General features: G+C 35.3%; 1 protein-coding gene and 1 long non-coding RNA gene across 2 annotated transcripts in view; one reads left to right on the top strand and one right to left on the bottom strand.

Annotated features, from left to right (window-relative positions):
* Positions 1–2157: 2157 nt before the first annotated feature.
* LOC108733364 (cadherin-87A) overlaps positions 2158–12221 on the bottom strand; it is a 38523-nt gene continuing 28459 nt past the window's right edge. The window contains exons 3-23 of the mRNA XM_025973553.1: positions 12046–12183; positions 10832–11092; positions 10560–10752; positions 10383–10495; positions 10127–10324; positions 9558–10064; positions 8465–8791; positions 8288–8411; positions 7923–8212; positions 7561–7846; positions 7271–7486; positions 6581–7198; positions 6200–6420; positions 5937–6134; positions 5701–5872; positions 5026–5642; positions 4661–4836; positions 4065–4424; positions 3907–4003; positions 2590–2748; positions 2158–2501 (exon numbers count right to left, since the gene is read on the bottom strand). Of these exons, the coding sequence (XP_025829338.1) occupies positions 2355–2501; positions 2590–2748; positions 3907–4003; positions 4065–4424; positions 4661–4836; positions 5026–5642; positions 5701–5872; positions 5937–6134; positions 6200–6420; positions 6581–7198; positions 7271–7486; positions 7561–7846; positions 7923–8212; positions 8288–8411; positions 8465–8791; positions 9558–10064; positions 10127–10324; positions 10383–10495; positions 10560–10752; positions 10832–11092; positions 12046–12183 (5418 nt within the window). The 3' untranslated portion in view covers positions 2158–2354. The remainder of the gene's footprint in view (positions 2502–2589; positions 2749–3906; positions 4004–4064; positions 4425–4660; positions 4837–5025; positions 5643–5700; positions 5873–5936; positions 6135–6199; positions 6421–6580; positions 7199–7270; positions 7487–7560; positions 7847–7922; positions 8213–8287; positions 8412–8464; positions 8792–9557; positions 10065–10126; positions 10325–10382; positions 10496–10559; positions 10753–10831; positions 11093–12045; positions 12184–12221) is intronic.
* Positions 2646–2983, top strand: LOC112904164. Its single transcript, XR_003230925.1, has 2 exons — positions 2646–2733; positions 2792–2983. It is a non-coding gene; the product is annotated as an uncharacterized LOC112904164 (long non-coding RNA).

Genomic DNA, 12221 nt, shown 5'->3' with positions numbered 1-12221 from the left:
AGAGAGTGAGTGAGAGACAGAAATAGACACAGGAAGAAAAAGAGGTGGAGTGAAAGGGATAAATGAATATACACAGGGTGTCCTATGCAAGATGGTTTTAACGACAAGTAGGCGTATTATTATTTGTTGGAAGCAAATTTTTAGAGCACTAATCTAGCATGTTTGCAAACTGATTCGAGACTAGTAGTGATAAAAAATACATGCTTACATTATAAATATATCGAGAAATTATTGTTGCTCTTAATACTATTATTATTATTATTATTTACGATTATTATTATATAACGATATGGATGGAAAAATTACTCTGCTGATGTACATAGTATGTATATTGACTTGATCTCTGTGCAGCTGTTCGAATTAGATAAGAAGACAAAAAAGTTTCCCGGGAATCTCAAAAAAAAAAGAGGATTCACCATCGCTTGTTTTTCGTAAAAAAATATTTTCTTTTCGTTTGTTGCAAAATAGGAACCTGAAGAAAATTGTATTTAATATAAGTGTAACGTTTCTTTTGATTAAGGCGTTTGTACATAGTGTTTGAATGTGTGTGTAGAGAACTATTAAAATGGACTTGTAGAGGCGCGTTTAGCATTTGGTTAGTTTTATGCTTCAAAGCCTCTCCAAGAACATGTTTTAAAAATACTAATTAAAAAAATACACATTAATTATAGTGTCGTACATCTATACACTACTTATTGTATGTAAGATCATAACTGACATGAGTGAATAATGAGAAAATACAATTCTGCGTGTATTACTGCTTATGATGGGATTTTGACAGTAACGAATAACAGTATCAACTCTTTATTAATTAATTTTAAAGGAAAAAAAACATTAAAAGGTTCAACAATCAGACAAATGTTTATTTGCGTAAGGCGTAGCATTTAATGTGATAAGATTGTATTTTAGACTTTCTAATTATTATTTATTAAACGAAGGTGATTTTTTAATTGTTTTTAAATAATGTTACACCGATGCCTGATATAAAAAACACAAAAAAGTAAATAAAATACTTTTTTGAACCATATGGTATTTCATTTATTTAAAAAGTTGAGAGTAATGTGAAATGTTTGTTGTTAACTAAGTATGTCAGATATGTTTAGAATATAAGGGTTCATACAAAAACGATTAACTACTAAGGTACTGTTTAGAGCCGGTAGTGCCTATTCGCATTATCACATCAACATAAGGTCGCCAGTCTGTCTCTCTCATATACCTAGAAATGTATATTACGCAAGAGAGATCATAAGCGAGGATCTATAGTGGCCATCATTTTAAGGCAACTTTAACAGCCTGTTATACAGACCGCATGTAAACAGAGGACACCAAGCGGCGCACGCATCATATCATACGTAAAAGTGACGCCATCTTTTGTCTCTTTTATATCGGCTCAGTAGTATCGAGTCAGAATCGAACAAAAGCGGAATATATTTCTAGGTATATGATCTCTCTTTACTCCTGCTTCTGCTCTGACTAATCCTTCCAGTTTCAGGTGTACTTTCCTACTTTTCTGTATTCATATTTTGTTTTTAACTTTTTCTAACTCCTCATTTGTAACCTTTTTTATCGACGGTATTTTTACTATCCACCTCAACACGACATCTCAAACACTTCTAACATTTTGTATGTCGTATTGCACCCGCCCAAAGCCGTGGATTATTTTTGTTATGACTACTGCATTTTCCATCCTAAATTATCCGACTTATAACATATTGAAAATTATCGTTCGCATTGTTTTACAAATTTTAAAACTACAATACAATATTAAAAACGGATGTGAAAGGGTTAGTAGAGGTAATAGAACTTTCAAAATAAGAACCATTTCTTAGTAAAAAATATTTTAATATCAATACGGCAAAGACTTGATTCAGGAGAGAATAATTTTTCGTAATATTATTACATTATCTGTTAGTTATTGTTAGGGGGTACTTTTTTATAAAACAAACATAAGTATATAATTAACTACTGACACATTCTTTTACATTTATTACTGGGGTTTAAAGAGTTAGTTCTTGTACATATCTAAAATACTGTAACAGTGTGATGAAATGAAATACTTGGTTTTTAAACACGTACGAAAGGTAATTTTAATTCATTTTTCTTACATTCTATTTTTATTCATACAGCGCGTACAAAAAAAATATAATACAATTTCCAAACTTTCCATATAAACAAATTCTTTTAATTTCTTATCGTCTAAATTTCATAATTTATTTTACAATTTTTGATAATGGCTTTTATGGGTTTACAATTTCGCTTGTTATAAATAAAATATTTTTTATTTTAACGAGGGTGCACGGCCCAGTGTAACGATTTTACTTAAAATAGAAATAACTTTTTGACTTCGTAAAGCGTCAAATAAGTTCTGCAACTAATTTATGGTGATTATCATTTGATCGGGAAGACGTTTGGTTGTGATCTTCTGGAACTTCTATGTAGCCCCCTATTGGGTCAGGTACCTGGAACGTCGACCCTTGGAAGCCCATTGCAGCTTCGTAGTACTAAGAAAAAATAAAGAAGTGCAAAATAAATTATCATAAAAAAAAAGGTCTAGAAAGGTAGTCATCTTAAAAATGCAGCGTAACTTACGTTTGGGGTTCCCCTAATTGTACTATGCGGACTATTTGACGTTACGGGTACTCTGGATAGGGTGGCGTAGTCTGCCGTTTCGTCGGCGATCGACATACTTGCTATGTGCGAAGACCCTCTTCTGTGAGGGTGTTGAATAGTTGCGTAAGTATTGTCCTCCTTAAACAAATGTAGAATGTATTTTAACACTGTTTTTTTTCAGATGCCGTCCAAAATAGTTGAAAAGTCAAAAAATTAGTAAAAGATTGGAACAAAGAGTTTAAAAAGTATAAATATTCCAACACACAGAAAATCATTTGTTTGATTGCAATATAATCAGAAAAAAGAAAGGAAATAGTTAGTAATAATTACAATTGTATTTAAACAAAAAAAATAATAAAGACTTGTTTTCTTAAAGGAGGTTTTTGGTATTACTACTTTAATGTAGGTAATTAAAATTTTGTTTCAATTGTTCACAGCAAAACTGATTTTGGTTAACTCTATTCTTTAAATACACTATTGTTCATGATTTATTGTGTTTTACTTAATATTGTTATTTTTTCTTGATATTTATTATTCGGTAGATTTCGCCCCTTGCGTCCCTTTGCGGCCGTTTTTCTTTTTTATTTATGTCTCTATTCTTACTATATTTTCAATGTTGTCTGTCGTGGCTTGAAAAAGGCTTTGCCTTTACTGTTTATATTAATAAGAGAAAAGATATAACTCGTTTCAAACGGTTAAAGATGTGACCTTGAGGAAAGCTGATGAATAGAAAAAATACACACTAAGCGTATCCATGTAAAGGGAAGGGGCATACCTATAACCGTTTGAAATAAGTTGAGGGTGTTAATGTCAGCTTTGACTGCCTCTATGAAAATTGACAACATTATTAACTTGATATGAATTAGGAATAGCTTGACAATTTTAATTGCAGATAAAGACCAAGCCTGTAAGAAATAAAACTAATTTGATCAAAACTATTCAGTGGTTTTGTGTGATGCGACTACATCAATTTATCACTTTTAATTATGAGTCAACCAATATGGTAAATAGTAAAATACTACGTTTGTCTTGTGATATTAAACTCACTAAATTTGTGTATAAATATACGTAGTATTATTTAGATTATGTTTTATACTAGAATAAACTGTTAAAACATCTAACAGCTTACAAAAATTTATTTTTGATTGATTAGTATCGCAGTTTATTCCTTCAATATTCCCTCTTCAAGAGGGCCGCGATCAAATTACTTCTTAACACAATTTATTATTTTGTTATTTTCTTCTGTTTGAACTGAAATTAGTTTGATTTATTGTCACACGGTCCAGTTGTACTTACTTGGATCATTTCACCCCCATTCCTTTCCAAACCGTTGTGCTCAGGCTCATTGAATACTTGCATTGTCAGTTCTTGCTCCTCATAAATTTTCAGTTTCCTTCAAAATAGTTGTCAAAATTACCGGTGAGCGAATCTATTATAAGATATACAAAACTTACTGTTCGATCCAAAGCGGATTTTCGGTGGTGTTCAAATCGTCTATAATTGCTTTCTTGATGAGTGCATCTTTTTTCTTTAGTTTATTGGGTGTAATCATCCATCGCCTCAGACAACAGCACACAACTATGAATGTGATAATGCCCACAAAAAGGACTATTAGTAGCGCTATTAGGGCTGCTAGAGCGGGATCAAATAGTTCCTCTTTTTCCATTATGAACGCAGGCAACACGTTTTCGATCGCGTAGCCGGCGTAGTAATCCCGAAGGTAGTCGTATTTAGCGTCTATAACCTTTAGAACCTCCGGAACGGGAAGAACAGTGTATGTTGAAGGATTCACCGCAAGAATGTACATATCGCTCCTAGATTTAAAAAAATCTTGAGTTTTATTTCTTTTAAGGGTGAAAAGATACAGTCATTGGGGATTTTTTCTGATTGCAGGCATGCGCATTACTTAATAAAAAATGGAGCGCAACTTTGGCTTAAAATTTCAGTGCAATTGAACAGTACATTGACTTCGAAACTTCATTTTTAATATGCTAGGGTCATAATAGTAAATTAGAGTAGTGGTGGTTACTGGGAAAAGTAAAGCCCTTACCAATTTTCATTTTTCTTTCCGTTTAATTCTGTATGGTACCGGATTTCGTTGAGAACAATCAAACTCTGAGTGGCGTTACTTAATTCTTCAATTATTTCTTCCTGTTCTTGTAAAACTTCTCCAACAGGTCTCGAGAGTATTACACGGATAAGTTGTTGAGGTTCAAAAATCCACACCTGTTAAATTTGGAAAAAATTTAATGCGAAATGTGTATTATAATATTCTGGTGGGGAAACTGTCACAGTCAGGAACATAATATTCTTCTGGGCTTCTAATTTCTTTCATGAGATCCCAGCAGAAAGATCGCAACCTCAAAAAGCCCGAAAGAATATTGTAAATAATACATTAACTGTAAGAGTTCTTACATTAACTTTGGCAATCGCCTCTCTTTCTGGAAGTGCCACCTCTTTAGCAACAACATCTACCACGAATCTGTGCTGATTGTTTTCGGCCAAATAGGTGGCAGTGGTTAATTCACCCTTTTGGGTAATATTAAACGGTGATGGTATGATCGATCCAGAGCTTTTCGTCGATCCATATTTGTAAAGGTTCGATGCTTTGACGTAATAAATAAGAGTACCATTAACTCCTTCGTCGGGATCAGTGGCAGTAACGTTGACGAGGAACTTGTTCACTGGAGCCATCGCACTGACCGATGCGTAATACGTTGACTTTTTGAATTTTGGTTCGTTATCGTTCAGGTCGACGATAGTTATATGAACCTTAGCAAAACTGCTATTGTGAGCGATGTCCGTTTGGAGAAGTTTGTTTTTCTCTTCGGGAGATATATAAAAGTCGGGTTCATTAGTTGCCAGGATGCATAAATTATATTCGCTCTTTTCTTCACGATCGAACACTTTGTTGGTAAAAATACTACCGTCCAATTTGCCCACTTTGAATGAGTCGTCTTCAGAACCGCAAATTAAATAGTAGAAAACTTTCGCATGGCGTCCTTCATCCCTGTCTAATGCCCTTACTTGACCTAAAATTGATATGTTCTCCAGTTTGATTAATTAATATATAACTACATTTGTTCATACCGATTTTTTGTTCTTTTTCTGAATTTTCAACGATAGAAAACCTGTATGGATTTGCGGTTATGGTGTCAGGGAATTCGGGTCGGTTATCGTTCATGTCTACTAAAATTATTTTTAGGTGTTCCTCTGTTTCATGCCAGAGAGGGAACCCATGGTCCTTAGCTACCAGCACAAGCTTGAAACAAGTAAATGGGATTTTTAGTAATGGCAGAAAAGCTTTTTTTTCTCAGCAAATTTACCTCGTATTTCGATTTGGTTTCTCTGTCCAAAGCACGTTTCATTTTCAATTCCCCCGTTTCTTTGTTTAATATGAAATCTTCAGTCTCCGAGACTAAACTACCATTCACTTTGATGTGATAGGTGACTTTACCGTTTTTACCTACGTCTTTATCGATCGCTTTTAGTGTCATTACCAAATAACCTTCGGAGGCATCGTTCTAATAAATAAATAATTGTAACAAAAATTAGAGGACGCGAAAATAATTAAAAAAAAAAGTGTCACCTCAATAATTTCGACAGTAGCGTTGGGTATTGTTGGCATTACAAACCGAGGTTTATGTTCGTTGACATTAACCACCTGGATGTTGATAATTGCTCTATCAGATAGTTCACCATTTCCTTCTCCATCCCGGGCTTCTACAATGAGTTGGTGATTGTGGGGTTGATCTACTAAGCTTTTGTGAGGGTACAAAATGCCGGTGTCGATTCCCAGAAGAAAAGTACCTGCAATATAAATTTTTTTGGAAAAAAATGCAGTGAATATCTGTGCGAAATTCAAGGGACAATTTGGAACACTGCTATTTTACCTATATAAATATTTCATTTGATATTTAAAAATCCGTTGAGGAAGTTATTTAGATTTGAATTCCACACCTTCACTTACCATTATCATTTCCGGATAGTATCCTATATGCCACATTCCCATTATTCCCTTCATCTAGATCGGTGGCAAAAACCTGGAGTATTGGAACGGGTGGATTCAGCCTTGCGTTCTCCATTACTGTAGCATTGTAAACACTCTGGTTAAACTTGGGGGCATTGTCATTGACGTCTGTTATCTCTATATTAATTGGCACGGATACAGAGCGTTTCAAATTACCGGGCGCTCTATCACTGGCAACTACTTGTATCACAGTTTCGTTGATGATCTCGTGATCGAGGTAATTTGAATTCGCTACTGTGATTTCGCCTGTTTCGGAATCTATATTGAAATGCTCCTTGTGTTCTCCAGTTAAACTGTACGTTACAATTCCATACTCTCCAGCGTCAGCGTCTGTCGCGAGAACGGTAAGTACGTGCGTGCCGTTGGGAGAATTTTCCGGAATCTTCACGTTGTAAGTCTTCTGGGAAAATGTGGGATCGTTGTCGTTAACGTTGATGACGTGCACCTTAACCAACGCCGAAGTATTTAGTTGGGGAATTCCCAAGTCGAATACGACAACCGTAAAGTTTAATTCTCTAAGTTTCTCGTAATCGATTTGCTTCTTAATTTGCACAATACCTGTTAGATAAATTGGTTATTATTTAAACGTATTTTGAAATAAAAGTACCTACAATGGTACTATATAGGTACCTGTGCCATTATTAATTTCAAAATATTCGCTAGGAGGGATAATGATGTAACCAGCGATTTCCGAATCTTCATCTATTGCTGTGTAAGTGGCAACAATTGTACCAACCGGAAGCTCTTCTTTCACTTCTAGTTCGTAAACTGGATTATCAATTGTCCATGGGGGAAGAAACTGCGGAGCATGATCGTTCACGTCAATAATATTGATTATTAACAAACCTGAAATTCGAAGGCGAGCCTGCAGTATTTATTTCCATCGATAATGAATTTGTGAATTTTATATTTGTATTTACCTTCTCCTTGTTGAACAGAAGGTGCTGTAATATCTGTCACCAAAACGGGGATTCTTATCACTGCTGCTACATCTCTTTCTAGTGGATTTAAGACGGTGACTTTGCCTGTGGTCTTGTCCACTGAGAAAAAATCCTTGAACAAATCGTTTGTTACCTCCTGGCCATATTTGTCAAGTGCTGTAATGGGTTCGGTGACTGCAAAGTTTAGGGCTTCCGAAGAATTAACGTCAGGATCCAAAGCTACTAACGTATGAACGATGGTTCCTACGGGAGCGTCCTCCATAATCTGTTAGAAACGGAAACAATGCTTTATTTCTTACAACTAAAAGTTGAAAACGTAAGGATTGTGTTGGCCTACTTACACTGGCTTTTTGAGTGACTGGAACAAAATATGGAGACTTATCATTAACGTTGAGAACATTGAGGATGATCCTAGCGGTTGCGTTTAGACTGGGCGTTCCATGATCCATGGCGATGACTTCAATATTATAAGTGTTTCTTCTATCATAGTCTAAATCGTTGACTAAGATTATTTCACCCGTTTCACTGTCGATTTCGAAGTCATTAAATGAACCCTTTAGGATTTCGTATTCGATTTTTGCGTTGTCTCCCATGTCAGCGTCAACAGCTTGTACTTCCAGAATCGTTGAAGCTTAATATAAAATTAAAAATTAGTAAAGAGAAAATGGTCAATTAATTTGGCTTCAAACTCTTCAAAATTTCTTACCAACTGGAAGATCTTCTGGAATTGCTTTCATATAACTTTCTTTAGTGAATATTGGAGGATTGTCATTGATATCTTTCACAGTGATCGAAACTTGAGTCGTGGCTGTATATTTTCCATCACTGGCCTATGAAAAACACTGATAATATTCTGATAAAATTATGATGTATATCAGTATACCTCGACATTTAGTACAATATTATTATCCTCGTCATTTCCAGATTTAAGGCTGAGACCTTTGCTGTTTGCGATTCTAATTTTGCCCGTATTTGGATCAATAGAGAAGAGGTTGTTGTTGTTTCCAGCAATAATCGAGTAGGAAATGTGCGAAATTTTGTCGATGTCGGTGGCTTCTATAACCACGTCTGGATTAAATTTTACCGCACCTTCATCTACGAAAATGTGGTAAATGGATTGGGAAAATCTGGGAGGATTGTCGTTGCTATCGGTTAATATTATTTTCAAAGGTACAATCGTTGTTTGACCTTTGCCATCGTCATCGGTGGCCTATGATACCATAAAAAGTACAATATTAATAAAACAAATCAGTACTGTATGAAAATAAATAAAAGTAAAACTAAAATATTGATATGCAAGGGAAGAAAAAGTAGGGAAAGAGCGAATATAAAGATAGGAGACGAAAAATTAGAAGAAGTGGCTGATTTTAGATACCTAGGAAGTCAGACAAGTGAGGATGGAAGGAGTAGTAGGGATATAAAGCAGAGGATAGCGCAGGGTCGTGTCGCCTTTAATAAAAAAAAGTCACTTCTATGCTCGCGAACGGTTAATTTAGAAATTCGAAAAAGGTTGTTAAAGGTGTATGTTTGGAGCACGGCGTTGTACGGGTGCGAAACATGGACAGTGGGAGCGGCGGAAAAGAAAAGGTTATAAGCGTTCGAAATGTGGTGTTATAGGCGGATGATGAGGATATCGTGGGTAGAAAAGGTTAGAAATGAAGAGGTATTGGAAAGAATAGGAGAACAGAGGACTCTATGGAAGTCAATAAAAAATAGGCGAGATAGGTTGGTTGGACACCTTCTCAGGCATGAAGGTCTAGTCAGAGACATATTAAAGGCAGAAACAGGAGTTAGGAGGGGTAGAGGTAGACCTAGATTAGATCACTGTTCGCAAATAGTTAAGGATGTGGGCTGTTCTAGTTTTAGGGAAATGCGAAGTTTAGGTCAGGATAGGAAAGAGTGGAGGTACGTGTCCAACCAGTCTTAGGACTGATGACCTTATGATGATGATGATGATTATTATTATTTTTATTTACCTTGAATGATAGGGAATATTCGGGCTTGGTTTCATAATCCAAACATTCTGGTTGACCGGGTGCCTCACAGGTTGCCACAGTTACAGTTCCAGTTCTGTTATTGACTTCAAATTTTTCGGCCCCATTACCAACCAGTTGATAGACCAAACCATTTTCGCCAAACCTTCCGCTGTCTCTGTCTTTGGCTACGATACTTGTTACTAGGGTTCCTCCGGTTGCCATTTCCGAAACCTGGGCAACGTAAGCTTCTTGAGGAAACTCAGGAGCATTGTCGTTCGCGTCTGTAACTGATATCTTCACCGTAGCCGTAGATGATAAAAGAGGATCGGTATACAGTTCCTTAGCGACAATTAAAATGATAAATTTCCTTTGGTTCGGATCTTCATAGTCCAATGAACTGTTGGCTGTGTATATTTTGACTTGCGAAGATCCGTTTACCACGGAAGGTTGGATGGCGAAAGCTCCGGAAATGTCTTGTAGAGATAAAGAAAATATCGCATTCAAACCCTGACGAAGAAAAATGTAGATGAGACAATAGTGCTTCATGAAAAATATTTATTTGGTACTACCTCATCTGGATCCGTAACAGTGATGTTCAAATTAGGTAGAGAAACATTGCTGGGTATATCTTCGGGTATTTCCACGTGATACTCCCTCTGATTGAAAATAGGTGGTTCATCATTAACATCTGTTATTTTAATCGTAACTGTTGCTTCCGAAATGGTTAAGGGATCGTCGCTTTTTACCCCGTTAACAAGTTCTCTTGCCTAAAAATTCATTCAATTTCCGATTACAGTCGTATTACTATTTTGTATATTGTAATACCTTGACGTTAAGGGTTAAGGTGTTATCAGGACTGAGAAGAACTTCTCTGTCTAACGGCTTAGCTGTTCGAATCTCCCCAGACGAAGAATCAATTGAGAAAAAGTCGTAAGGATCTTTAATAAGAAAATAGCCACTGAATAAATTTTTTATTCAAATTAGATAAAAGGTTCGCCTTACTGTCAACTAATTCGTAAGCGATTTTTCGGGGTAATCCCCTGTCACCGTCTTCAGCATGTATGGTGAGAACAAGGGAGTTTATGGGGGCATCTTCGCCTATGACTGCCCCCAATGGACCGACAAAATAAGGTGGGGTGTCTTGGACGTCTCCTATTTTTATGCTAACTTTTGTTGTATTCGTTAATTCACCGTCCTTAAATTAGACCACAAGAAAAATTATATAAATGTAAATACATCGGTGCTTTTTTTTAGAAGATTTTGGTTTCTATTACCGTTGCTTCCAAAAGAAAGACGTACTCCTGACTTTCGCTGTAGTTTAGTTTCTGTTTCAAAACGATTCCTCCGAGGAATGCGTTTTGGGACGACTCGAAAGTAACGACCTCGAACTTCTGACATGCGTCCGGATAATCTGGTAAATCTACGCAAACCATTTCCAAAGAATTACCAACCGAATCGGCATCCGATGCTCGTATGTTCGAAAAAATTGTGGCTCCTATAAGAGCATCTTCGTCCACTTGTATATCGTAAGGAGTCTTTATGAGAACAAAAATACGCTGATCAGGCAAAATCTCTAAATGTTAAGGAAAATTGAAAGGCAGGAGTCGATTCGTAAACTAACTTTCATTTCTAGAAAATTGTGAGTTTAGTAACGATGTTAAATAAAGAATAAAAAAAAAATATATTTATTACTACAGAAATATTCAAATTAAGGTTCATAACGTGCTTTTTATGCATACTTTCGATAATTTGTCAAGAGCCATAATGAAGTAGAGAAAAATGTATTTTAAAGTCCTTAATTTTCTGAAACGTCTTGAAATTGAAATTCCTGAAGGAAATATAAAATTAACATCAGGAAACTGTCAAATTTTACCTTTAGGGACATATTTCCATAATGCGATAGGTTTGTATGAGTTTATCATCAATAAAAAAAGAGGAAATTGTTTAAAAAAGTTGTGTATAATACGATGGTTTACAGTATAATTGTATACAATTCTTTTCGTATATTTTCTTTACCATTGACTAGTTCTTCCCCCCTATGAGTCACTGTGAGCTCGAAACTGTTAGCACCATTGCTTCGAGTGGTCGAAATTCACTTTTGTAGACAATTTGTTTCATCACTTTCAAAAAAATATCGATCCATATTTTTTCGGTTGTTTATATCTTCAGTTTTCAGTCAAAAAGATTATTTATATGTGCGTGACATGTTACTTTTAAGATAATTATAATACTTTATGTTAAAAATTGTTTGAAAAATTAAATTTAGAGGAATTATTTGTAAATAGGTATGCAACACATCGTACACTTCAGCATGAGAAATTGCTGATACTAACTACGTAATACTATTTTGCCCTGTGCTGACTGCACTCATAATTTCTTTTATATATAATATGAAATTTTAACAAGTGACTGGATTAATATTGTTGGATTATTCTTTGTTTTATCACAGGATAATGTCAGTTTAGTAAGCTGTTGTTTATTTACTTACACCTTCAAAAACAGGAGCGTTATCATTTTCATCCAGGATGATAACGGTAACAGGTACTTCCACTACATTATTACCACCGAGGGGTGCATCTTTTACTTCGTCTTCTATCGTTACAAAAAATTTGAGGGTATCGTTTACCTTAAATAAAACAAGAAGGAAATATTATTATTATTATT

Source organism: Agrilus planipennis, unplaced genomic scaffold (genome assembly GCF_000699045.2).
Source record: "Agrilus planipennis isolate EAB-ADULT unplaced genomic scaffold, Apla_2.0 scaffold49, whole genome shotgun sequence".
NCBI classification, from domain to species: domain Eukaryota; kingdom Metazoa; phylum Arthropoda; class Insecta; order Coleoptera; family Buprestidae; genus Agrilus; species Agrilus planipennis.
The sequence above is the reverse complement of the archived record's forward strand: the minus strand, read 5'-3'. Positions and strand labels throughout refer to the sequence as shown.